This window comes from Macaca mulatta, chromosome 9 (genome assembly GCF_049350105.2).
Source record: "Macaca mulatta isolate MMU2019108-1 chromosome 9, T2T-MMU8v2.0, whole genome shotgun sequence".
In the NCBI taxonomy this organism is placed as follows: Eukaryota; Metazoa; Chordata; class Mammalia; order Primates; family Cercopithecidae; genus Macaca; species Macaca mulatta.
The window spans coordinates 89747738-89775723 of NC_133414.1; the positions used below are offsets into that span (position 1 = coordinate 89747738).

A 27986-nucleotide genomic window follows, 5' to 3' on the forward strand; every position below is an offset into this window, starting at 1 on the left:
TATATACACACACCCCACATATCCTACTGTAGGTACTTAAATATGGGGTGTTAAAAATACAAATGTACTTTTTAGATGTCCCCCATGACAGCTTTTGAAAATTAAATGTAGATTAGGTTATGAAAAAATATCTGAGATAAACTATATGCTTTTATCCATAATGAAGAGTTACAGACGTGGACATATTTAGTTGCAGGTGATTTTATAATGTGCAGTAGAAAATATTTTCCTAAAATCTCAAAAGGTACCAAGACTTCATATCTCATGGAAAAAGTGTACTCTTCTTTCTAAATGCCCTCATGAAAATATCTTTTAAAGGTTATATATTGTGCATAATATGGCATAGGAATTGTATTACTTCATTGGCTTGTTTGCCATGATATATTGTGCATGATAAAATGTTTTCAGTTGCTTTGCTTGCTTATGGTAACCATGAACCATATTTTCTGTTTTTTTTTTCTTTGTGTGTGTATATGTACACATGCATTTTAAAGTCATTTCATATTATGTTTTCTTTTCCCCTCATCAAAAGGAATATACTGCATGGAAAAGATAAATGCAAACATTCCTTTTCTTTGTTTGTTTGTTTGTTTTTTTAATTCTGACTCAGAAAACTTCTTGCTCTTATTGGCTTTTTATGGGTGTAAAGCATAACCGAACTGTGCATGGGAGATACAGATTTAAAATCCAGTGGCTTCACAGTTTGCACATCAGTTGCCTGTCACTTAAAAGTTATTTTGGATTCTGCATGAAATAGGCTTGAGTGGTTTTTGAAAAAAGTTTTAGATATTTAATGTATAGCTACATATATTGAAATGGTTCTAAGTAGGTGCAATCTGTATCATGGAAAGGCTAAAGGAGAGAGAGGACATTAGAAATTACTAAAATGAAAGTTGTATGGTTGCACGAAACAAACATGTACCTATACAGGCAAAATAGAACGGCTACTGATATTTCAAAACCAACACATAAGAAAGTCAATAGGAAGTAGGGAACAGTTTTCCATTATGGTTATTTTTCTCATCATTAATTCTTTCCTCGTGTTTTCTATTTTTCATTGTTTGCCTCTTTGGTTGCAATGTGCTTTTTCTTTCATTTCACATTACTCTGTTTTTTTATTTAGTGGTTTTTTTTTTTTTAACTTTGGATTAGTTATGTCTGTAGAAATTTATTTTTCCTCTTAATTGTTCCTTTTGCCTCTTCCATTCTAAATCATGCAAACAATTGTACTTGCTTTTGTAATATTTCAAAGTTTACTGACCAATTTTTTTCTCTGGTCTCTCTGTTTCTCAACCATTTTTGTTGATTTTTGTGTTTGATTTCATTTTAAAATTTAAGAAACAGTTGAACGGAGTACAGGAGCAACAAGATCCCTCCCCACCACTTACTCATACAAGCCATTCTTTTCTACAAGACCATACCAGTCCTGGACAACAGCTCCGATTACAGTGCCCGGGCCAGCCAAGTCAGGCTTCACTTCTTTATCAAGTTCTTCCTCTAATACGCCATCAGCTTCTCCGTTAAAATCAATATGGTCTGTTTCGACGCCTTCTCCAATCAAATCCACATTAGGCGCATCAACTACATCTTCAGTTAAATCCATTAGTGACGTGGCATCTCCAATTAGATCCTTTCGGACAATTTCTTCGCCGATAAAAACTGTGGTGTCACAATCTCCATACAATATCCAAGTTTCCTCTGGTACCCTGGCTAGAGCTCCCGCAGTCACGGAAGCTACGTCCTTAAAAGGGCTGGCATCCAATTCTACGTTTTCCTCTCGAACCTCTCCAGTGACTACAGCAGGGTCTCTTTTGGAGAGGTCATCGATTACTATGACACCCCCTGCCTCCCCCAAATCAAACATTAATATGTATTCCTCAAGTTTGCCATTTAAGTCAATTATTACATCAGCAGCACCGCTAATATCTTCACCTTTAAAGTCAGTGGTGTCTCCAGTTAAATCAGCAGTTGATGTCATTTCATCAGCCAAAGTTACAATGGCATCTTCTCTCTCATCACCTGTGAAGCAGATGCCTGGACATGCAGAGGTAGCATTAGTCAACGGATCTATTTCCCCTCTAAAATATCCATCATCTTCAACTTTAATTAATGGATGCAAAGCCACTGCCACGTTACAGGAAAAAATTTCTTCAGCTACAAACTCTGTGAGCTCTGTGGTCAGTGCAGCCACTGACACAGTTGAGAAAGTGTTTTCTACCACGACTGCAATGCCATTTTCCCCACTCAGGTCCTATGTTTCTGCAGCACCATCAGCTTTTCAGTCTCTAAGAACTCCTTCCGCAAGTGCACTCTATACATCCCTTGGGTCGTCAATATCTGCAACTACCTCATCTGTAACTTCATCAATTATAACAGTGCCAGTATACTCTGTAGTCAATGTTTTGTCAGAACCAGCATTAAAGAAACTTCCAGACTCTAATTCATTTACAAAATCAGCAGCAGCCTTGCTGTCACCCATTAAAACATTGACTACGGAGACACGTCCTCAGCCTCACTTCAATCGAACTTCATCTCCAGTTAAGTCCTCTTTGTTCCTTGCACCCTCTGCCCTTAAGTTGTCTACACCATCTTCTTTATCTTCCAGTCAGGAGATACTAAAAGACGTGGCTGAAATGAAAGAGGACCTAATGCGGATGACCGCAATACTACAGACAGATGTGCCTGAGGAGAAGCCATTCCAACCTGAACTCCCAAAAGAAGGGAGAATTGATGATGAAGAACCTTTCAAAATTGTAGAGAAAGTAAAGGAAGACTTAGTGAAAGTTAGTGAAATCCTTAAAAAGGATGTGTGTGTAGATAATAAAGGATCGCCCAAATCACCAAAGAGTGACAAAGGACACTCTCCCGAAGATGACTGGATAGAATTTAGTTCGGAAGAAATCCGGGAAGCCAGACAACAAGCTGCTGCGAGCCATTCTCCATCTCTGCCAGAGAGAGTGCAAGTAAAAGCAAAAGCCGCCTCCGAAAAGGATTATAACTTGACCAAAGTTATTGATTACCTAACAAATGATATTGGGAGTAGTTCACTGACAAACTTAAAATACAAGTTTGAAGACGCAAAGAAGGATGGTGAGGAGAGACAGAAAAGAGTTTTAAAACCAGCAATTGCTTTGCAGGAACACAAACTCAAAATGCCTCCAGCCTCCATGAGGCCTTCCACCTCTGAGAAAGAATTGTGTAAAATGGCTGATTCCTTTTTTGGAACAGATACTATCTTAGAGTCTCCTGATGACTTTTCTCAACATGACCAAGATAAAAGTCCCTTGTCTGACAGTGGCTTTGAAACAAGAAGTGAAAAGACACCTTCAGCCCCACAAAGCGCTGAAAGCACTGGTCCTAAACCACTTTTTCATGAAGTTCCCATCCCTCCTGTCATTACAGAAACAAGAACTGAAGTGGTTCATGTTATCAGGAGCTATGAGCCCTCAGCTGGGGATATTCCCCAGACCCAACCAGAGGAGCCTGTGTCACCTAAACCTTCACCTACTTTTATGGAATTGGAACCAACACCCACCACCTCTAGTATTAAAGAAAAAGTTAAAGCATTTCAAATGAAAGCCAGTAGCGAAGAAGATGACCACAATCGGGTTTTAAGCAAAGGCATGCGTGTTAAAGAAGAAACTCACATAACCACAACCACCAGAATGGTTTATCATTCTCCACCAGGCGGTGAAGGTGCATCTGAAAGAATTGAAGAAACCATGTCAGTCCATGACATCATGAAGGCCTTTCAGTCCGGGCGGGATCCTTCCAAAGAACTGGCAGGTCTGTTTGAACATAAGTCGGCAGTGTCTCCAGATGTTCACAAGTCTGCTGCTGAAACCTCAGCCCAGCATGCAGAGAAGGACAACCAAATGAAACCCAAACTGGAGCGTATAATAGAAGTCCACATCGAAAAAGGTAACCAAGCTGAGCCCACTGAAGTCATTATTAGAGAAACCAAAAAGCATCCAGAAAAAGAAATGTATGTGTATCAGAAAGACTTATCCCGGGGAGATATTAACCTAAAAGATTTTCTGCCAGAAAAACACGATGCTTTTCCTTGTTCAGAGGAACAGGGTCAGCAAGAAGAAGAGGAACTTACTGCTGAAGAGTCATTGCCTTCTTATCTGGAGTCTTCCAGAGTAAACACTCCTGTGTCCCAAGAAGAAGATAGCCGCCCTAGTTCTGCTCAACTCATATCTGATGACTCTTATAAAACATTGAAGCTTTTGAGTCAACACTCAATAGAATACCATGACGATGAGTTGTCAGAACTAAGAGGGGAGTCTTACAGGTTTGCTGAGAAAATGCTTCTGTCAGAAAAGCTAGATGTATCTCATTCTGATACTGAGGAATCGGTTACAGACCATGCAGGACCCCCTAGCTCAGAGTTACAGGGGTCTGATAAGCGGTCCAGAGAAAAAGTAGCCACTGCCCCCAAAAAAGAAATTCTCTCCAAAATCTATAAAGATGTTTCTGAAAATGGTGTAGGTAAAGTGTCTAAAGATGAGCATTTTGATAAAGTGACAGTGTTGCACTATTCTGGCAATGTTAGTAGTCCAAAACATGCCATGTGGATGCGCTTTACTGAGGACAGATTAGACAGAGGTAGAGAGAAGTTGATTTATGAAGATAGGGTGGACAGGACTGTGAAGGAGGCTGAAGAAAAACTGACTGAAGTGTCACAGTTTTTTCGTGACAAAACTGAAAAGCTCAATGATGAACTGCAGTCCCCAGAGAAAAAGGCACGCCCTAAAAATGGCAAAGAATATTCTTCTCAAAGCCCTACCAGTAGCAGCCCTGAGAAAGTGCTGCTGACAGAACTGCTGGCATCCAGTGATGAATGGGTGAAGACAAGACAGCATGGCCCTGATGGACAAGGCTTCCCCAAGGCCGAGGAGAAGGCACCCAGTCTCCCCAGCAGCCCAGAGAAGACGGTTCTCTCCCAACAGACTGAGGACAGCAAGTCCACAGTGGAAGCCAAAGGAAGTATTTCACAGAGCAAAGCACTGGATGGGCCCCAGTCTGGATTCCAGCTCAAACAATCTAAACTCAGTTCCATTAGATTAAAATTTGAACAAGGCACACATGCAAAAAGTAAGGACATGTCTCAAGAAGACAGAAAGTCAGATGGCCAGTCCAGAATCCCAGTTAAAAAAATACAGGAGAGCAAGCTACCCGTCTACCAAGTTTTTGCTAGAGAAAAACAGCAGAAGGCCATAGACCTCCCAGATGAAAGTGTATCTGTGCAAAAAGATTTTATGGTATTAAAAGCCAAAGATGAGCATGCCCAAAGCAACGAAATTGTTGTAAATGATTCTGGCTCTGATAATGTGAAAAAACAGAGAACTGAAATGTCAAGTAAAGCAGTGCCTGACTCTTTTTCTGAGCAGCAGGCTAAAGACTTGGCATGTCATATAACCTCAGATTTAGCAACTAGGGGACCATGGGACAAAAAGGTCTTTAGAACCTGGGAGAGTTCGGGAGCCACTAACAATAAGTCTCAGAAAGAGAAACTTTCGCATGTACTTGTTCATGATGTAAGAGAGAATCACATTGGTCACCCTGAGAGTAAAAGTGTTGATCAAAAGAGTGAATTTATGTCTGTGACTGAGAGAGAACACAAATTGTTAACAAATGGCTCTCTCTCAGAAATTAAAGAAATGACTGTAAAATCTCCCTCCAAAAAAGTCTTATATAGGGAATATGTTGTGAAAGAAGGGGACCATCCAGGTGGATTGCTTGATCAGCCTTCCAGGAGGAGCGAGAGCTCAGCAATGTCACACATTCCCATCAGAGTTGCTGATGAGAGGAGAATGCTGTCTTCTGACATTTCTGATGGTTTTTGTGAACAGTCGGCCTTTCCAAAACATGAACTATCCCCAAAATTGTCCCAGTCAAGCATGAGTAAAGAGACAGTTGAGACACAGCACTTTAATTCTATAGAAGATGAAAAAGTTACCTATTCAGAAATCAGCAAAGTTTCCAAACACCAGAGTTATGTAGGTTTATGCCCACCTCTCGAGGAAACCGAAACCTCCCCCACCAAATCTCCTGATTCTTTAGAGTTTAGCCCAGGAAAGGAATCTCCCTCTAGTGATGTATTCGACCACAGTCCCATTGATGGATTGGAAAAACTCGCACCACTAGCCCAGACAGAGGGAGGGAAAGAGATAAAAACTTTACCCGTTTATGTCAGTTTTGTACAAGTGGGGAAGCAATATGAAAAGGAGATACAACAAGGAAGTGTAAAAAAAATCATAAGTCAGGAATGTAAGACAGTGCAAGAAACCAGGGGCACCTTTTATACAACTAGACAGCAAAAGCAACCTCCTTCTCCCCAAGGTAGTCCAGAAGATGATACTCTAGAGCAAGTATCCTTTCTAGACAGCTCTGGGAAAAGCCCTTTAACCCCAGAAACGCCCAGTTCAGAGGAAGTGAGTTACGAATTTACATCTAAGACACCTGACTCGCTCATAGCTTATATACCAGGCAAACCCAGCCCAATTCCCGAGGTTTCTGAGGAGTCAGAGGAGGAGGAACAGGCCAAGTCAACCTCCCTAAAGCAGACTACAGTGGAGGAAACAGCAGTCGCACGTGAAATGCCTCATGACGTGAGCAAAGACTCTAACCAAAGACCCAAAAATAACAGAGTTGCCTATATTGAATTTCCCCCTCCTCCACCACTGGATGCGGACCAGATTGAGTCAGATAAGAAGCATCATTTTCTCCCAGAAAAAGAGGTTGACATGATTGAAGTCAATCTGCAAGATGAGCATGACAAGTACCAGCTGGCTGAACCTGTCATTAGAGTGCAGCCACCTTCACCAGTTCCTCCCGGGGCAGACGTCAGTGATTCGAGTGATGACGAATCTATTTATCAGCCAGTCCCAGTTAAAAAATATACGTTCAAATTAAAGGAAGCGGATGACGAACAAAAAGAAAAATCCAAAGCTTCTGTTGAAAAGGCTTCCAACCAGAAGGAACTGGAAAGTAACGGATCTGGAAAAGATAATGAATTTGGCCTTGGCCTTGATTCACCTCAGAATGAAACTGCCCAGAATGGGAACAATGACCAGTCCATCACAGAGTGTTCCATTGCCACCACAGCAGAGTTTTCTCATGACACGGATGCCACAGAGATCGACTCTCTGGATGGCTATGACCTGCAAGATGAAGATGATGGCTTGACAGAGAGTGATTCTAAACTCCCAAGTCAAGTCATGGAAATTAAGAAAGATATCTGGAACACAGAGGGCATTCTGAAGCCAGCTGACCGCTCTTTTAGCCAAAGTAAACTCGAAGTTATTGAGGAGGAGGGAAAGGTGGGACCAGATGAAGACAAGCCACCTTATAAAAGTTCTTCATCTGAAAGGACTCCTGATAAGACTGATCAGAAGTCAGGGGCCCAGTTCTTCACGCTGGAAGGCAGACATCCTGACAGATCAGTGTTTCCTGATACTTACTTCAGTTACAAAGTAGATGAAGAATTTGCCACTCCTTTTAAAACAGTAGCTACCAAAGGTCTAGATTTTGACCCTTGGTCCAATAACCGAGGGGATGATGAAGTTTTTGACAGTAAATCACGGGAAGATGAAACTAAGCCATTTGGGCTGGCAGTAGAAGACCGCTCTCCAGCAACAACCCCTGATACAACGCCAGCCAGAACGCCAACTGATGAAAGTACCCCAACTAGTGAGCCTAACCCCTTCCCATTTCATGAAGGAAAAATGTTTGAGATGACTCGCAGTGGTGCAATTGACATGAGCAAGAGGGATTTTGTTGAAGAGAGGCTCCAATTTTTCCAGATTGGTGAGCATACTTCTGAAGGGAAGTCAGGGGACCAGGGGGAAGGGGATAAAAGTATGGTCACTGCCACACCACAGCCACAGTCAGGGGACACCACTGTAGAAACCAATCTAGAGAGAAATGTAGAGACACCTACAGTGGAACCTAACCCCAGCATCCCGACCAGCGGAGAGTGTCAGGAAGGCACATCCAGTAGTGGCTCCCTGGAGAAAGCAGCAGCAGCCACTAACACCTCTAAAGTTGACCCCAAGTTGCGCACGCCTATAAAAATGGGAATTTCTGCATCCACCATGACCATGAAGAAAGAAGGCCCTGGAGAAATAACAGATAAGATAGAAGCGGTGATGACCAGTTGTCAGGGATTAGAAAATGAAACTCTAACAGTGATTTCAAATACAGCCAATAGCCAGACGGGCGTTAGGCCCCATGAAAAACATGATTTTCAAAAAGATAACTTTAATAACAACAACAATTTGGATTCTTCCACTATACAGACAGATAACATTATAAATAATGTAGTTCTCACAGAACATTCTGCACCCACTTGTACCACAGAGAAAGACAACCCAGTGAAAGTCTCATCAGGAAAAAAGACAGGGGTACTACAAGGACACTGTATAAGAGATAAGCAGAAAGTTCTTGGAGAACAGCAAAAAACAAAGGAATTGATAGGGATTAGGCAAAAATCCAAACTTCCCGTAAAGGCCACTTCACCAAAAGATACCTTCCCACCGAACCATATGCCAAACACTAAAGCGAGTAAAATGAAGCAGGTTAGTCAATCTGAGAACACCAAAGCCCTTACTACTTCTTCATGTGTAGATGCCAAGTCCAGAATTCCAGTGAAAAACACACACAGGGATAACATAGTTGCAGTTAGAAAAGCATGTGCCACACAAAAGCAAGGGCAGCCAGAGAAAGGCAAGGCCAAACAGCTTCCATCCAAGTTGCCAGTAAAGGTAAGATCCACCTGTGTCACTACCACCACCACCACCACCACTGCCACCACCACCACCACCACCACCACCACCACCAGCTGCACAGTTAAAGTTAGGAAAAGTCAGCTCAAGGAAGTATGTAAACATTCCATTGAATATTTTAAGGGAATTAGTGGTGAGACCTTAAAGCTTGTGGACCGCCTCTCTGAAGAAGACAAAAAGATGCAGTCCGAGTTGTCCGATGAGGAAGAAAGTACCTCAAGAAACACGTCGTTGTCCGAGACTTCCCGGGGTGGCCAGCCTTCGGTTACAACGAAGTCTGCTAGAGATAAGAAAACAGAGGCAGCACCTTTAAAATCAAAGAGTGAAAAGGCCGGCAGTGAGAAAAGGAGCAGTAGAAGGACTGGTGAGAATGAAGGCAGTCAGGTCTCTCGAGCACTCTGCTCACATCCTGGAGAACGAGCATAGTTTGTAAACACTTTCCAACTCGTAGACCCTAGTGCATGAACTGTTGTGATTGCCTGTGGAGTGACTTAACCGTAGTTTCTCATTATGTCATTGTCATCTGTATGTGCTGTCGTATATACTCTTCTTTCTGCCTTTTGACCAAACTACACGGTAGACAGCTAGGGAAGCATGCTGAAGATATTGGTGTCATTCAAGATGAACAACCTTTTTTTTTTTTTTAATGTGCTAATGGATATGATTCTGTCAAAGTAAAAGCACAGATGTTGAAATCCCATCATGGTGTTTTCACCAACACGACACTTCTGTAACTGTTGTAAACTAGCTAGCTCGTCAGCATGTTCAATCCCATTACATTGAGCATCCATGTAGTCTGACATTTGGCCTGATGCAGGTGAAAAACAAGTGAGCCATGTGCAAAGAAGTGTTCATGTAGGTGACTAGGACACATTTAAGTGTACAGTGTTAGCATTAGTCTCTCTGTAAAATCTGCATACTGCTAAAAGCAATTTTCCAGTATCGTATCTTTCTTGATGATTATTTTAATTAAGAAATTGTAAATCGTAGGTCCACAGAGTCCATGTGAACGGACAGATATCAGGATGGCAATAGTAGCCGATCACCTGGGACTTAGTTGGACAGGTAAGTGTATACACTGCTGAATGAAACAAATTAGTTTCTTCATTTCTTTGTCTTACTCACAAGCAGTTCAATATATATATTTTAAAAATAGAAACAAGCAACTAGTAAAAAACATCTTTATCACCAACTTTATCTACCCAGAGATAAATACTGATTGTACCTTGTATGCTGTGTTTTTCCAAAGCCTTTTCTATGCGTATGCACTAAGAAATAGAAATTTAAATTTATTTTACCTTAAATTTAAGCATTTTCTTCACGTCACTTCTGTAGTATAGGATAACCTTTTACTGAATAGCAAATTTATCTTGTAGCACAAAAGAAAACACAGCTAAGGCCTATGACTTAATTAATCAAAATTCTTTCACATGGTTTATGTCCTTAGAGCAGCTTTCTAGGCAACAGTTCAATTAACCCATGCCTAGGTTGCACAAATTTTAGTCCTTCACTGTGAAGTCCTCTTCACAATTTTTATGATATATACACATAAAACTCTATTTACCTGATACTCTTCTTTAAGTAAACTCACTTTTATGCTCAAAAATTTATTTAAAAGAAAAATCTTATATTACTTTGATAATGGGAAAGGATTATTTGCATTATCTTTGTAAACAAGAAAACAATGACAGTTTAAATTTTGAATTAAAAATTTTTAATGTGATTTTTAAAATATGATAAGTATGTAAATAAATACATTTAATTCACAAAAGTTGAAGTCTATAAAATTCATGCCTGTAATCCCAGCACTGTGGGAGACCAAGGCAGGCAGATCACTTAAGATCAGGACTAGCCTACCCAACAGGGTGAAACACTGTCTCTACTGAAAATACAAAAATTAGCCAGGTGTGGCGGTGCATGCCTGTCGTCCTGGCTACTCGGGAGGCTGAGACAGGAGAATCGCTTGAACCCGGGGGGCGGAGGCTGCAGTGAGCTGAGATCGCACCACTGCACTCCAGACTGGGTAACAGAGCGAGGCTCCATCTCAGTAAAACAAAATAAAATAAAAGATAATGAGATTCCATATCAACTGGACAAATTGGACAATTCTGCATTGTAATTCTGAGCTTAACAGGACCCTTAAAATCCTACCTCACATGAATCAGAAATTTTAAGTTTTATGGGTTAAGTATATTTTTTAATGCATGGCCAAATAATAAATATTCATTATCATCACATCTAAATTCATCTTGCATACCATTAGCAACATACATTCCATATAGTTACCTCTATTTAATTGGAGAATATGAAACTAGATAATAGGAAGCAATTTCATCTAATTGTTTTTTCCTTTGAATGCCCCCAGTCCCCGTCCACCCCCACCACCACTACCCCATATCAAACCCTCCTCTCTTCATCAACCTAGTCTCTGCTCTCAGGTATACTGCTAATGGCTGGGAGCTGAGTGGAGTTCTGAAAAGACAGGTGGTCTGAGTAATGTTTTGTAGGCAGTTGAGAGTTAATGTATAATATTTACTAATATCAAATTTATATTTTGACATTGGACATTGTAATCTGAAAATATACTGGAGCAAATGTTTGTTTTGCATTATTATATGCCGAGAACTGTTATTTTCCTTAAGCAAATACAGTCAGAGTAAATTTTTGGAGATATGGCATAGTAGCCAGACAAAAAGCCATAAACCTAAAATTCCTAGTGTCAGTGTCTTTGCTCTTTATTAAGTCTCTAGACAATGGATACAGTTTTGTCCTCAAGGCTTATTGGGCAGTAGGAGTGTTGTCTCTTAAGACACAGAGATGAAGAACTAAAAATAATTAACTTCTCTAACTAGAATTACTGTATGCTCAATGATAATTATTAAGAATATTAAGCATTTAAGAGAACAAAATTTACATCTGTCCCTCGAAACCACTATTAACATCTTATGTGCTTTTTTTAAAATAAGAACTTTTTATCATGTTATACATACAATGTAATCTGCTTATTTGTAACTGTGTCTTTCTACAAAATTCAGTATTTTCTGATCTTGGTTTTAATGCATAAAAAATATCCAATAGATGTACCTTATGATGGTGGTTTTCTAACTGTGGTTCACAATGCTTCAATGACACGTGAAATCAGTTCATGCTTTGTTTTTGTTTTTAAATGGAATATTATATAAAAGAAAATGACTATGTATTATGTGTATTAAGGCTAAATTTTGCTCTGTGGAGATCTGATTTTATTTATGTAAACACCATGATATATAATGTATTTCTAACTGTAGGCCATGATCACAACAGTTGTTTGCAAGCCACTGCCTTAAATTAACTCTTATCCTTTTGTTCAACATGCGATTGTTTTCAATGAACATTCATGTATATAAATCATTGTATACAACTCATATATTGTCAGGGTAAATTTCTAAATGTGAATCACTTGGTCAAAAGATAACGGACTTTTTTGAGTCTCTGAATGCATTTTGCAAAATTGCTGGAAGTATTTTGTAAGGGGGATAGAGTCTTGACCAATTCCTTTTCCATGGGATCATTTTTGCCCATTTCTTACTTTTTGTTATCATTTAAGGTAACACACACTTGATAAATTGTTTTAATATAAAAAAAAATACAGTGGGAACTAAGTCTCCTTCCCTTCTCTGACTGCTAAGTTTCCCTTCCATGGCAGCCACTAATACTGAGATCATATGTATCTTTCCAAAGACACTCTGCAATTTACAAGATTGAATATGAGTATATATGAGTATATACAAGTAGGTGGACAGAAAGCTGTCTCCCTTTTATTTTTTTACTCAGTAGCTTCATATCATATAAGATGATCTGGCCTGGAGTCATCATATAACCTCCTGTGTGGAGTTTATGAAACTTGAAGGCATAGAGGGTGGAATATTATGTGAGTAAAAGATATCTTCATGAAGACTGCTTAGCACAAACCCTATCAGCATCTCTTGTGCCATATACATGAATTGTATACCTCTACGTATCTTGTAATTTGCTCAGATTGTAGAGAATTTGGCTGAGTTAAAAGAATCATGCAACATCCTCTTTGCAAACTCCAAAAATCTTTTTTATTTTTTTAGATAGCATCTCGCTCTATTGCCCAGGCTGAGGTGCAGTGGCCCAGTATCAGCTCACTGCATCCGCTGCCTCCTGGGCTGAAGTGATCCAGCTCAGCCTCCTGAGTAGCTGGGACCACAGGCATGCGCCACCGCACCTGGCTAATTTTTGTGTTTTTGTTGTTGTGTGTGTGTGGAGATGGGGGTTTTGCCATGTTGCCCAGGCTGGTCTCAAACTCGGGTGTAAGCAATCCACCTGCCTCAGCCTCCCAAAGTGCTGGGATTATAGGTATGGTCCACTGTGCCCAACCTAAGTCTAAACATCTTTATAAGATGGTCTTAAAAAAAAAACAACTGATTATAAGTCATTACCTAAGGAGAGTTAAGTCACAGCCTGCGTATGGTCACTACTTTGCTATGAAACCAAGTATATAAAAATTAATGTCTGAGGCTGTACTTGAGCTTGACTATAAAATTCCCTTTCTTTTTGTGGCAGTTGAGAATTACTTTTATGAAACGTGTGATAACAGTAGAGTATGCAATCTTAGTAACTCTCTTTCTTTTCTACAGAACTGGCAAGGGAACTGAATTTTTCAGTGGATGAAATCAATCAAATACGTGTGGAAAACCCAAATTCTTTAATTTCTCAAAGCTTCATGTTATTAAAAAAATGGGTTACCAGAGACGGAAAAAATGCCACAAGTATGCCGAAATTATATTATTTTAACTTTCAAAACTGCATAAATGTAATATTTTAGATGAGCCAACTGTTAGGTTCATTCAAGTATTATTCTAATTTTCTGTAATCTTTAATATAGAAAAATAAATGATCATGAGGTAACAGCAAGTCTTTTGACGTTATACTTGTTTAATTTAGGGTTAACAGTCTAAATTTCTATTCCTCAGAAGTTTTTTGGAAAGCAAGTAGCAGGGAATTTTTCGCATTTGACCTGTCATTCTCTCTGTGACCATTAAAACTGCAAAAAATAATGTTAGTTGTTAAATCATGGGACACAGTGATCAGAAACACTCCGAAGTTACCACTATGGTTGGAGGCAGATGTGCAGAGAGGGACGACAGGGTCATATTAGGGGAGCAAATAGTTTTACTCAGCTTGGTTGGCTCTACTGTTGTTGGGTTTGGTTTTGTTGGCTGCTGGGATTGGGTGGTAGTCCTATATTTTGGCAAGTGCCAACCCATAACAATGTGGAATACATTATTGCGGGTTTGCCTGTGTCAACTTGACCTCAGAAAGTCATTAAAATGCGAAGTACCAAATACGAGGGTGACCTATTTTGGCACTCTAAGAGGAAAGGAAACTTTAGCTTTATTAGATCCCCTTATAACCAAGAGGAATGTAGCTATTTTAAGGCACTGTTCCAGTGGAACACAGCTTTACAAAGTGATTAAGACTCTGACACCTTCCCTGTAGCAGCGAGCATTCTGAGTCCTCTGGATAGGGAGATTGCAGAGATGGAGTAAGAAGGAGCTAAAATGTCAACAGGGCTGCAAAAGCCATGCCTTTGTGTAGATATTGTGCTGACTGAACGAACCTAATTTAATTGAGTTTTCAACCTTTTTTTTCTCCTTTTCAGCTGATGCCTTAACTTCGGTCTTGACAAAAATTAATCGAATAGATATAGTGACACTGCTAGAAGGACCAATATTTGATTATGGAAATATTTCAGGCACCAGAAGTTTTGCAGATGAGAACAATGTTTTCCATGACCCTGTTGATGGTAATTGAATTTAGTGTTCATATTTATTTAATCATTTGATAAAATTTGCAAGTGCAGTCAGACAAGGCAGTCACTTAAAAGCAACTGAACTGTGATTTGCTTGACTTAGTTTCTCATTTTCACAGCATTTTCTCTGCCAGAGTCTGCAAATAAACACTCTGATATCAGAGCAAACTTGGTAAATACCTCTTTATATACAATAGAAATCATGAAGTATGAACACCTAAGGTATCTGAAAGAGTTGGTATTTCTAATATTTCATAAAAGTTAAATATCTTTTGTCACTTTCAATTTTTAGCCCCCAAACTAGTTACCTTTTTTATTCATATATAGGTCAAACAAATGATGAGCCATTTTTATCAAAGCAGCAAGGTATTGAGTAAAGTGTAAGCATATAGTATACAAATTGTAAGGTAAAATGGCAATTTACTGTTGTGGCACCAAGTATTTAAATGTGCACTGAAAAAATTGAATGTATCATTCAAGTAAGTGCTTTAGTTATTTAGCATTGTTATTTTAACTTCATGAATATGCTGCCATTTATTCTTTTGGAAAACTACTTGATCTCAAAGGCAGTGCAATTTCTAATTCAATCGGCATAGATGTTACTAATAATAATTCCTCTTTCACATTAGCTTAATTTATATAATAATCTTGTCATTTTTTCCTCACTATGTAAATTGGTGCTTTTTTCACTGAAATATTAAGAAAAACATGATAAATATCTTCCTATGTTTTTCAAAATAGTCCCGTCTTACGTTCACAAATGAAAATTTATTCCTACAATGAATTTTTATTTTGTTTTTGAGACGAAGTCTCGCTCTATCTCCTAGGCTGGAGTGCAATGGCATGATCTCAGCTCACTGCAACCTCTGCCTCCTGGCTTCAAGCCATTCTCCTGTCTAGCCTCCCGAGTAGCTGGGATTACAGGCGTGCGCCACCATGCCCGGCTAATTTTTTGTGTTTTTAGTAGAGATGAGGTTCCACCATGTTTGCCAGGCTGGTCTCGAACTCCTGACCTCAAGTGATCCACCCGCCTCTGCCTCCCAAAGTGCTGGAATTACAGGCATGAGCCACCCCACCTAGCCTCTATAATGAATTTTGAGTAGAAAATTTGATGATGGTATGGAGGCAGGAATAGGAACTAAGGATATTTTTCTACTATTCCATTTTTAAACTGGCAAAGTTAGACTAACAAGAGTCACTAACTTCTAATTAACTTCGAATTCTGCATATATTTTGTGGAAATATGTCTCAAAATTCTTAGAAAGTTTCTGCTTATTAAAAAGTTTAAGTCTGGCTGAGCACAGTCTGTCTCTTAAAAAAAGTTAAAGTCAACAAAAGATTTAAAGCATACTTGTTATCCATGTAACAAACACAATAGGTAATGAAGTAAAAAGTGATTCTTTTTAAGTTTATAAAGACCATATCACCTTGGAAAAATGCTCCCTTTGAGGCCTTGTCTTACATGCAAGGCCATATATTAGTAACCACATGCTTTTTGCACTAGATAAATATAGATCCTCTTATCATCAAATTTTAAATTATTGATAAGTTATAGTTTATACAATCTTCTTATATTCTTTATTGGGAAAAAATATTTTTTAAGTAACTGTAATAAAAACGATAATCAGAACACAACAGAAGTAGTGTTGAAAGCTTTATTTAATTTGAACATTTTTAAATTGGAATATCCTTAAAATATAGTCAAAAATGAAAGGGCTTTTTGTTGCTGTATCTTAATATTTTTAAATTCCTTGTTCAAAATTTCTTAGGGAAATTTAGAAACATGTATATGAAGTAATTTCACTAAGGCAGATTATAAACCTCAGCTAGTCTTAGCCAGCTGTTCGACAAGCATCTGGTTTATAGATGACCATAACTGAAAAATGTTCACTTACCTATAGCAATTTGAGTTTACAACAGCAGCTAAGTTGGTATTTACCTTGGACTGATGGAAAAATTAGACTTTCATTTTGTAGACCAACAATTCAGAAACTGTGCTTTGTTGCTTTTTTCCTGTCTCTCCTCTTCGTTGAACTTTTATGAAACTTCCTTTCCTCACCATGACCAGACCATTGTTGACTTTTCTCTCTGCTAAGGCAGAAAAATGCTTCCATAGTCCATGCAGCAATGTTTAAAACAAGGGATTAGCTCCCCTCTCCCCTTTTGCGTAGGCTGGTTGATAAACTCTGCGTTTCATAGCATTGTCATGAATATTCAGAGTGCTCCTTGCAAATGGTTTTCCTCCTATCTCTGTTGTGTATCATTTCTCTTTATTTGATTCGTGGTTCTGAGTGGACCCTACCACCAACTTCACCAAGACCTTCATGTACTCCACAACCCTTCCATCTTGGTCATATCTGTTTTTGTACAACACCCTAGAACTACATGGAGTCTTTTAAACTTGGTCTGTGTTTTCAATCCTTTTCTTAACATCTTTTAAAATTTTTTCCCAGTGCCACTGCTCTAAAATCTAATAATCATTTCTTTCCAAAGATTAAATCCATTTTTCTGTGCTATAATTTCATGTGAAAGAAGTAAGAACTAGGTTGCATTGCTCATATGTACAGTTCTTAAAAGAAGTTGTAGGTAATTAATTACAAAAATTGGTTTCTTGTGGCTTGCTGTATTCAGTCCACCACAGTATGAACTTTGCATGCTAAATATAGAAAGATAATAAGTATCTCATATAATGACAACTAACTTTATATTGGATTAGTCTGCATACTCTGGATTAGTGTGCATATTTACTTATTGTATCATAATTTCTAAAACAGAAACAATTGATAGCTTAATTAGTATTCTATTTTATTGGAGTTTGCACTAGGCTTTTTATTTCATTGTGTTACATTTAATTGAACTAAACCGATAAATTTATTGACATTAATCTGTAATTCATCATACATTTTCATGCCTGATATAATTTTAGTCATTCCATGTGTTTTTGTTTGATGTATTCTAATTCATTCCAGTCAGTCCAAATGTACTGTCTTCCATAGGTTATCCTTCCCTTCAAGTGGAACTGGAAACCCCCACAGGGTTGCACTACACACCACCTACCCCTTTCCAGCAAGATGATTATTTTAGTGATATCTCTAGCATAGAATCTCCCCTTAGAACCCCCAGTAGACTGAGTGATGGGCTAGTGCCTTCCCAGGGGAACATAGAGCATTCCGCAGATGGACCTCCAGTCGTAACTGCAGAAGACACTTCCTTAGAAGACAGCAAACTGGAAGACTCAGTGCCTTTAACAGAAATGCCTGAAGCAGTGGATGTAGATGAGAGCCAGTTGGAGAATGTATGTCTGAGTGAGTATCCTCAATACCTTGGAGATTTGGCTGGGTCCCCAAAAGATGTTAAACCAGCAGAGCCTAGAAAACTAGGAGTAAGCTCTGAACAGCAGGAGAAAGGAAAATCTGGTCCTGATGAGGAGATGACGGAAGAGAAACTCAAATCTCTATTTGAGGACATTCAACTTGAAGAAGGAGTAGAGTCTGAGGAGATGACAGAAGAAAAAGTACAGGCTATTCTTAAGCGTGTTCAGCAAGCAGAACTGGAAATGTCTTCAATTACAGGTTGGCAGAATGAGACATCAAGTGGAAACCTAGAGGCTCCCGCTCAAGCTCGAAGAGTAACTGGTGGGTTACTAGATCGACTGGATGACAGGTATGGCTGTTTCGAAAAAGGGAAAGTGAAACACAGGTTACTTGTTAATAGTTTATCTTAAATACATGCTTTTTAGCGGTGACTTCTTCTAAATTACCATTCTAGTTCTGGGATAAAACCTGCTTTAAAGACCAGTTCATTATGCTAATCTGGAAAGGAAAGTGAATTTAAATTCAAAACTAGTGAGAGGCTGAAATAAAATGCAAGAAAAATTACATACATGCCCAAGATGTATATGTCATCTTTACTTTAGAATATTATTATTTTCTACTTTGTTACTTGTATGATTCTTTTCATATAGCCAGTAATTCTTGTTCATTTAAAATAATGAGGTGGGCAGATCACCTGAGGTCAGGAGTTCGAGACCAGCCTGGCCAACGTGGTGAAACCTCATCTCTACTAAAAATACAAAAATTAGCCAGGTGTGGTGGCACGCACCTGTAGTCCCAGCTACTCAGGATGCTGAGGCAGGAGAATTGCTTGAACCCACGAGGTGGAGGTTGCAGTGAGTGGAGATCACAACACTGCACTCCAGCCTGGGCGACAGAGTGAGACTCTGTCCAAAAAAATAAGAATAATAATGAATGAAAGTCCATGTTGTTGAGAAATATAAACATTACTGTTTTTTTTTTCCCTAACTGCAAACATAAATATGTTCATTATTAAAACTTAAAATGCAGATTAAACAAATCAATACACCCCATCATCTACCAATAACATTTTGGTGGATTTTCTTCTATGCATGATTTTTTAAATGTCTTAATGTAAAAAGTGCAGAGAAGCAAAAAGAAAAGCCATCCATTCTCCTACCATACTAGGAAAAACTGATTTTACATATCCTTCTATTTTTCCACGAGTCCTGTTTTTCATAATTTGAAAGGTATACAGTTGTTTACACCAAATAATATTGCCATGATGAATATTTGTCTTTACCTAAAAATAATTTCCTGGTCATGAATCTGGTTAATTCTTATACTGGCCTTGCTCTAGAAAGGTGAGAGTCTAGAATCTGAGACATAGGTTCAAATCCCACCACCATTAGGAATGTACTTTGTGATTTGGGATGAATGTCCAAGCTCTAAGAATGTCACTCTAATTATCTTTAAATATAAGAATACTACTACCTTCCTTAAACAGATTTATAGATAGAAAAAGAGAGGATGTATGTCTACCAAATGACTGACACAAATAGTAATTTCTCAGTAGCACTAGGCATTATTTTTATTTACATACACATTAGACTAAAACATATTTTACTTCAGTGACAGCTAGTGATAAACTTAAGTTGGACACAAATCATTACTTATATTATTTCATAACCATATTTTATATTTTTATGTCATTAATAAGCTTCTTGCTCAGTAAAAATTCTCAAAGAGGGAGGTTACAAAACTACGTTTGAAAAATTGCAGGCGTGAATGAATTCTCTCTACAGCCTACAAAAGAGACAATTGCAAAGACGACGACAAACAGTACTTATTTTGATGTTCAGATATAGTTACACAATTTATAGTTACATATCAGGGAATAGATATAGGAAAGGTGTTCATTATTATTAAACCAGCTGAAATTCCTTGTTTTATATAGGCTCTGCCAGTGAATTATATAGAAAAAACACTAGTGAATTCCCTGGTTCCACAGAAGGAGGAAAATGCCAGTCACTTTGCTCCTGTTCTCAGAATATGTAGAGTAGAAGAACGTACGCAAGCAATGTGGACTGGGGAGTAGAAAATTAAACCAAAGTCAAATAAAGCTGTATGTTACAAGACCTTCACAGTATGCTTGGATTATTTATCCTTACACATAAAGAATAGAGTGGGCTATAGATGTCTTTTAAAAATAAGTATGTTCAGATAATCAGAATCTGATTTAAAGGAATACACACACATAAATAAGTATATATGATACATATAAAGCATTGTACTAGTTATTGCCTTCTAGCAGTAATAAGCAAACATGCTAAAAATAATACACAAGCTACAAAAAAAGTGAAAAATAGTCTATACTGAAACTTGTAGAAAACTTAGAAGTCAATTTAAAAGAAAGCATTGGAAAGGAAAGAGTTTTAATAGTTAAGGGAAAAACAGTTCTCTCAGTAGGTAGAAAAGAGTGTGCAACACTCAACTCACTAGTGAGATTAGCAGAGGTCAAGAGGAGAGAAAAATGAGATTCAAGTAAAGGTATTAGAGTTGGAAAAGTAATGACAGGATTCATGACTGAAAACATATACAAAGAATTGGAATTTGGGGTTCTTGGGGGAATACCACAGTCTTGACCACAGGAATGTGTTTTGTTCTTTTTTGGAGACAAGGTGCAATTTTTGTACAGTGGCTCCATCTTTGCTCACTGCAACCTCTGCCTCCCAGGCTCAAGTGATCCTCCCACCTCAGCCTCCGAGTAGCTGGGACTACAGGTGTGCACCACTGTGCCCACTCATTTTTGTAGTTTTTTGGTAGAGACATGGTTTTACCACATCACCCAGGCCGAACTCAAATTCCTGGGCTCAAGGGACCCTTCTGCCTCAGCCTCCCAAAGTGCTGGGAATATAGGCAAGAACCATGAGTCCGACCAGCAGGTTATTTTTTACTGGTGATAGAAAAGCATTCTGAAATATCTTCTCCTTTAAGATTGGTGGGCTTGGAACTCTAGGTATGTCCATGAGCCTCTCAGGATCACTCATCAAGATGATATAATTCAAGTAGCTATAGAACTGCAATTTGTATATTTAGATGAGAGCATAGCTAGGCAATTTGGCAACTGAGATATGGAGGATGTCTAGAAGCTGTGTAGCCCCTCCTGATACCTCACCCATGAGAGCCCCTTACATTTTATTTATTTATTTTGAGATAGAGTCTCGCTCTGTCACCCAGGCTGGAGTGCAGTGGCACAATCTCAGCTCACTGCAACCTCCACCTCCTGGGTTCAAGCAATTCTCCTGCCTCAGCCTCCCGAGTAGCTGGGATTACAGGCGCGTGTCACCACGTCTGGCTAATTTTAGTATTTGTAGTAGAGATGGGATTTCGCCATGTTGGCCAGGCTGGTCTTAAACTCCTGATCTCAGGTGATCTGCCTGCCTCAGCCTCCCAAGGTGCTGGAATTACAGGCACGAGCCACTGCACCCAGCTACATTTTAAATCCAGTGGCCACACTTTTCGAACTTTTCTATTTTATGCCTTCAGAAGTAGTCAAAAGACACAGTTCTTAAAACTTTCGTTTCTGAAACCTATATTCAGGCATATGTTGCCATTGTAAATTTGCAAATTTTCCTTTGCAGCCCTGACCAGTGTAGAGATTCCATTACCTCATATCTCAAAGGAGAAGCTGGAAAATTTGAAGCAAATGGAAGCCATACAGAAATCACTCCGGAAGCAAAGACAAAATCTTACTTTCCAGAATCCCAAAATGATGTGGGAAAACAGAGTACCAAGGAAACTCTGAAACCAAAAATACATGGATCTGGTCATGTTGAAGAACCAGCATCACCACTAGCAGCGTATCAGAAATCTCTAGAAGAAAGCAGCAAGTTTGTAATAGAAGAGACTAAACCCTGTGTGCCTGTCAGTATGAAAAAGATGAGTAGGACTTCTCCAGCAGATGGCAAGCCAAGGCTTAACCTCCACGAAGAAGAGGGGTCCAGTGGGTCTGAGCAAAAGGTATGTCATCTAGTCATCCGGTAGCAGTCATTGAAATGGAAAGTATTGATGCTTTGCTTCTTTGGATTAATCTTGTAGCCTGGGGCCCAAGGTTTTTTACAATTTCTAAATTATAAATGTGTGAAATTGTAGCACTAATGGTGGAGGTAAAGAAAGTACTGAGTTAAACACATACGTAAAAAAAGTTCTTAGTAAAATGTATGCCATTTGATTATACCTTCATTCATTTGTGCAGTAAAAGGGAATAAGTATCTGTTTAGCCATTTTTAGGAGGGACAAGAACCAGAGAGACGTTAAGTAACTAGTTTAAGACCCAGTATTTTATCTGGGATTTAGGTCTCCTAACTCCCACTCCCACTCCGTGTTCTTCCTTATGGGAGGAGGATAATCATTCTGATCCTTTCTGGCTCCTTGGCATAAACAGTCTATAGCATCTGACCCATCTAAGTTCTATTCTATATGGTCTGTTGTCTAAAAGGGTGTTTTAAAAATTAAAGAGATGAAATTCTAAGCCTAAAATGAGCTGAGTTGACAGCAGTTAGAAATTTAAAATTAGAAGTATAATTTTTATAATTTACATAAATTGATGATGATTGTCTTAACATGTTTCTAATCACTTTAAATCCTTACTGTGATAGATTTGCTTGTTCTTTGTACTTTTGTGGTACCATCTAATAGATTTTTTTCTTTGAGGTTTAGTCTATTTTTAGACATTAAAAGTATTTTAAACTGAAATTATGACTCATACATGGATATAAGAAAATAAAAACCAGCTCTGTTTCCAACATTTTTTACTGCTTTTTAGTCTCTCAATTTTTATGTCTTTTCATCAACTCTGCAATAGACAGAGATTAATAGTAGCACTTACAGTTTTCGCTGAGACATACCCAGTTCACTGAAGACCCACTTTAGTGTTTTGGGAGGAAAAAACAAGTCTTCTCTAAAATAATGAGTTTAAAATTGATTTGAGGTTTAGGAAGACTTTTAGCAAACTCTCCATCGCTCAGGAGCTGATTCTCAGCTTATCAGTAATCATATCCTTTCCTTTTCCCTTCTGCAGACAATGTTTGACTATTTTCAGGCTTGTTAGAAGGGAGAGTAAGAGGAAGTATAGTTCCAGATCATCTATTTTTTCCCTGTTAGTTGCTTTGATATAAGATTTGGGGTGGTAATCAGTTGCTTAAATGATATCCTAAAATAATCTCCAGCTCATTTAATAACTGCCTTCATCAAATTTTTATTAATTTTTTTTTTTTTAGTTGTAAGCTCTTTTAAGTCTTTTTCAGGCGTTTCTTTAACTCCTTCCTGACAAGTGTGGTTTTGAATATTGATTTCCGTCTTTGACTTGACTCTTAGTATATTTAAGTGGTGGGAGTTTTGGATAAGTTTCCTTTTAAAATGATCCCACAAAATATAGAGAGAAGCAATAACATAGTGGTATTTTTCCTGTGAATATTTATTCTGCAAAAGCCTGTTAAAGTTCTAAAGGCAAATTACTATACACATATATATAAACACCGCTGTGTGAGTACATGTGCATAAGTGTGGGCCACTGGAAAATCATATTGGCCATTGGCATAAAGACTGTTGAAAATTACATTTTAAACCCTGAGTGGAAACTCAGCCGAGTTTGTCAGTAATGGAAAATAATTTGCCATTAGAAAACATTTTCAAGATTTCTTGTAAATGAGTTTGTACCTCTGGTATTAGTTTCAAGTCCTATCTAATTTGTAAAGACTTCATGACCTAAAAATTCCATAATGGAATTAAAGCTTTTAGGAGACATGAACCTGACCTCACAAAAAATCCAAAGATGTTTAGGAGGTGTCGTTTGTGGCTATACCATAGTATAATAGCAACCAACTAGGTCATCTGATGTATGATCTCAGAAAACAGACCCCTTTTTATCCCCTAAAAAATCAGGTCAAAAGTCCGGGTGCGGCTCTTACACGGATGACTGCCTGCTGTTATAAGGTAAAATTCTGCTATTTTCCACCTGTTTCCATGCAGCGACCCATTGGCAAAGGAGTACTGAGAAAATTCCATTTGGTTTCCTTGTTTTCCCCTTCACCAATTCCTAGTAATTCACTAAAAGGAATCCTGAGTCTGAGATTCTTCTTCCATTTTCACTTTAAGGTTAGCAGAGATTCCAGGGAAAAAGTGGAAACTGAAACAATGACCAAATGGCCACTTTTTCTTTATGTAAGGGGGTGTGGCCTCACATGATTTTTTGTAGGATTATGCTATAATCAATTCTAGGTTTGTTGTTTGTGTTTACTTTAACATAGATGTTGTTCTACTTTTGAATTCACCCAAGTGAAAACCTTTCCTCAACTTAAGATTCCATCTACAGATAATTCACATTCAGTTTTCCCTTTTGCCTCATCCAACCCATTAATCCCAGAATACTGACTAACAATTCTTTTCCTTCATCAACACAGATTCCTTTTACCTCTTTCTGCCTTCTTGAGCCTTTGCAAAGCTTCCTTCCACAATACTTAGATCATTCTAAGTCTCCTAAATTTACTGTCCTTTACTGAAAACTTTAAAATAATAATAGCAAACTTAGTTCAAGTTCTTACTCCTTGTAAGCATAGCGGCTATGATTTCCTTTTAAAACAGTATTGTTTGGTGGGGTGGTTTGTTGAGGTGAATTGCCTATAAAGTCAAGGCTGATATTACTGTTTAACATTTTTAAATACTTGTCAAGTTGTCAAGTTTACTGTTGATGAAAAAAATGGCCTAGTTTAATATCTATTCAACTAACATTTCATAAAGCATTTTATCTAACACCTGTACCTCCTATAGCAATTTTATTTTGTTCCCACTTTTTTTAAACAAATACTGGAATTCATTTTTCCAGTAGATGTTAATTAAGTTCTATCTCTGGGACTATTAGATTTGAGGTAATGAATTAACTTCAAAGATAAAGTATGAGAATTATTTTCATAGTTCCACCATTAAAATTTAGAAATATAAACACTCAGTAAATACTCTTCCCCAAGGCGTCTAAGTGAAAGCTAAAGATATTTTCTCCTTCAAATTATGAACTATTTTCCCCTTGGTAGTTTTTCCAGATTCCCACCTTTCTTGCCTAAAAATTAATATTTTGTGCAGTAACTATATTCTTGTCTGTGAAGTATTCTATTTTATATTCTAATTTCAAATCAGTTCTTTAAAAAAAGATTTCAAGCTTTTACACATTTATTCCTTCATTCATTTGAATAAATTCTTTCTCAGTACCAGTTATGTGTTAGGTACTAATTATGCTGATATTAATCTCTTGATATATGTGCTAAGATATGCTAATAAAAATTCTTTACTTTTTGTTGTTGTTCAGACGGAGTCTTGCCCTATTGCCCAGGCTGGACTGCAGTGATACAATTTCAGCTCACTGCAACCTCCGCCTCCCAGGTTGAAGCAATTCTCCTGCCTCAGCCTCCTGAGGAGCTGGGCTTACAGGCGTGCACCACCACGCCCAGCTAGTTTTTGTATTTTAGTAGAGACAGGGTTTCACCATGTTGACCAGGCTGGTCTTGAACTCCTGACCTCAAGTGATCGACCTGCCCTAGCCTCCCAAAGTGCTGGGATTACAAGTGTGAGCCACCACACCCAGCTAGATTCTTTAATTTTTAATAAAGTTCAAAATAGCTTTTGATAAGGTTGTCAAATTTGACCAAGATTTCCTAAAACTCCAAATTATGCCTCTTTCTGTAGATCAAATGAAATGTGGCCCAAATTACAAAGGTATACACATTCATGGCAGATGAATATAGATTTTAAACTAGTTTTAAAAGGAATATGAATGATTAATTATAGTTTCTGATGCCAAAAGTCTCCATAATTATTTTTTAATAACTTATAACTACCTTGATCTTTACCTGTACACATACACACACACATGCACAGAGTAATTTCACTTAGAATCCTGGCCAAAATTTTTCTTCCACTTAAATTTTTTTAAAGACTCTCACAAATATACATCATGATTTTCTTTAGTTGGCAAAAAAAAAAAAAAAAAATCAAGTAAATGTAATTCTTTCTTGATTTCCCTTCTCAGAATGTCTTTTATTTTAAGTGTGATGGTAAAATTATACTAAAAATGCATTTATCAGGACTTGAAAGACAGTGAGAGTGATTCAAGCTCAGAGGAAGAACGGAGAGTCACTACCCGAGTTATTCGCCGGCGTTTGATTATAAAGGTATCCTGTAGCTGGCTCATTATGTGGCATTGCTGTACTATTAGAAACTCCTTCTTTGTGGTTTTGAAATTTCAGCATGCTTGATAATGAAATGGCTTTGTGTAATTTTTTTGCACCCTTGAAAGCTTGTAAAAACAACAACCAAAAAGAAAAAAAAAAAACTTGTTGCATGGTATTCTGTATAGGCCTATTTGATATGCGGTGGTTGTAGTTTTATTTGAGAATTCTTGGCATTTGTATCCTGCTTTCCTTGAAGAAGTGTTATGTGAATGAGCAAAGATTCTGTCTTGGTGACACAGTAGTTAATATCAAATGAAATGTTCAATTGAAACCTTTGAAACTGTAATAAGGTATGAGGCAAGATAAAGAAGAAAGAATGAAAGAATTAAAAGGCTTCCTTCTCAGTCTCAAATTCCTACTGCCTTAAGAATTAAATTAAAACCAGTTCTTCATAAGCAATCAGTGGCTGAGAAGTTGAGGTTATAACCTGGCATGGATATATGTGACAAAATGCAAGTCAAGTAAAACAAAAAAATCTGAAATAGGTGTTTAACTTTACTAACACACAAGAAAAAAAAAATCAAGCTGTATTTTTAAGAATAGGAGTCAATTAAAAAAAAATGGAAAATAGAATTCCTCCCTATTACGGCACAATTGAAAACGCTATTAATAAATATTCTTTCTTTCCTTCACAAAGGTCTGTTGAAGCACTTACCTTTTGCATAGTAAGATTCCACAGAATGCTTCTTGCAGTCTGCCACTTGTCTTCATTACTTCGTCATTAGATCTTTCTTAGGGTTAGAATAATTGAGTTCAGAGAACTAGAAAGCCATTTTCAATGCACAGCCTTTTGAATATGATCCAAAGAACTTGAGGCTTCTTGGTTACCGCCCTAGAGAGGAAGAGGAAGAGAATATCTATTGAAAACCATTTATCAAACATATCCAATCCCAAAGTGTCAAGAGACCCAACAGAAAGCAGAGAAGTTGGCACAGGTGTCCAAAATTTCTTAATCCTGCTGCTTTTCACTTTTCAGGAAGAAACTCCACCAAATCTGCCCTAATACAGTTTTTCTAAGACTCTGGAAACATTAGGGAAGAAAATAAATCCTTGTCTAAATTTTGAGTTATCCTGCAAATCAGTTGGAAGCTCAATAGGGTTCCTTTAAAAACCATGAATCACTTCTTTGAAAATTCCATATATATAAGCAAGCCAAATTACTTATTGCTGTCTAGCACATTTGCAAGTATTTAATCTGCTATCGATAAAATCCTCAAAATCAGTCACCTCACATTTGTTCTCTGGGATGGGGTGGGGGAATGCTTGATTCAGTTTTTCTGAGTTTTTGCTATTCTCATACTTAGTATCTTCAAGAAATGATATTTTAAAATGAAACATCTAGAAAAAGCACATAGTGCTTTGAACTTGTCTTTTATGCTTAACACATCACATACTAATGTTACATCTAAATCTACCACAGTCCTTTATAATAGCTGCCCATGATAGAAGTTGACTTTCTTCTATCCAGGACAAAAGAAAACAAATATAGCCATGCAAAAAAAGTGGAAGGCAGGGGATAAAGGAGTTTTTCCCTGAGAAGACAAAAACAAAAACCTCTCCAATCAATAAGGGCTGTTTCCTTTGGTCTCCCAGAATTCTAGACATGCACCAGCAAGTTAGCTATTAAGTAAGTTATCTGTGTTTTTCAGCTTAAAATATGATTATACCATATTAATATCTTTATTAAGAACTTAGGTTTAAAAGACAAAAATCCACTATAATGTTGTAGGTTTCATGAAACAGGGTAGTCTGTATTCTCCCCAAATACTTTTTTTTCTTTGAGACGGAGTCTCGCTCT

At 37.9% G+C, this 27986-nt stretch overlaps 1 protein-coding gene across 8 annotated transcripts in view; it reads left to right on the forward strand.

Annotated features, from left to right (window-relative positions):
* Window positions 1-27986, forward strand: part of ANK3 (ankyrin 3) — a 701075-nt gene that overhangs the window by 652339 nt on the left and 20750 nt on the right. For 7 of the 8 annotated variants that reach the window (XM_015147572.3, XM_077946716.1, XM_077946717.1 and 4 more), the window contains 6 exons: window positions 9783-9857; window positions 13436-13567; window positions 14461-14604; window positions 17607-17915; window positions 18183-18273; window positions 21548-21926. In XM_015147572.3, the coding sequence (XP_015003058.2) occupies window positions 9783-9857; window positions 13436-13567; window positions 14461-14604; window positions 17607-17915; window positions 18183-18273; window positions 21548-21926 (1130 nt within the window). Of the gene's footprint in view, window positions 1-1338; window positions 9157-9782; window positions 9858-13435; window positions 13568-14460; window positions 14605-17606; window positions 18274-21547; window positions 21927-23849; window positions 23901-26041; window positions 26129-27986 lie in introns of all 8 variants that reach the window. The other variant, XM_077946715.1, reaches the window with a different exon arrangement.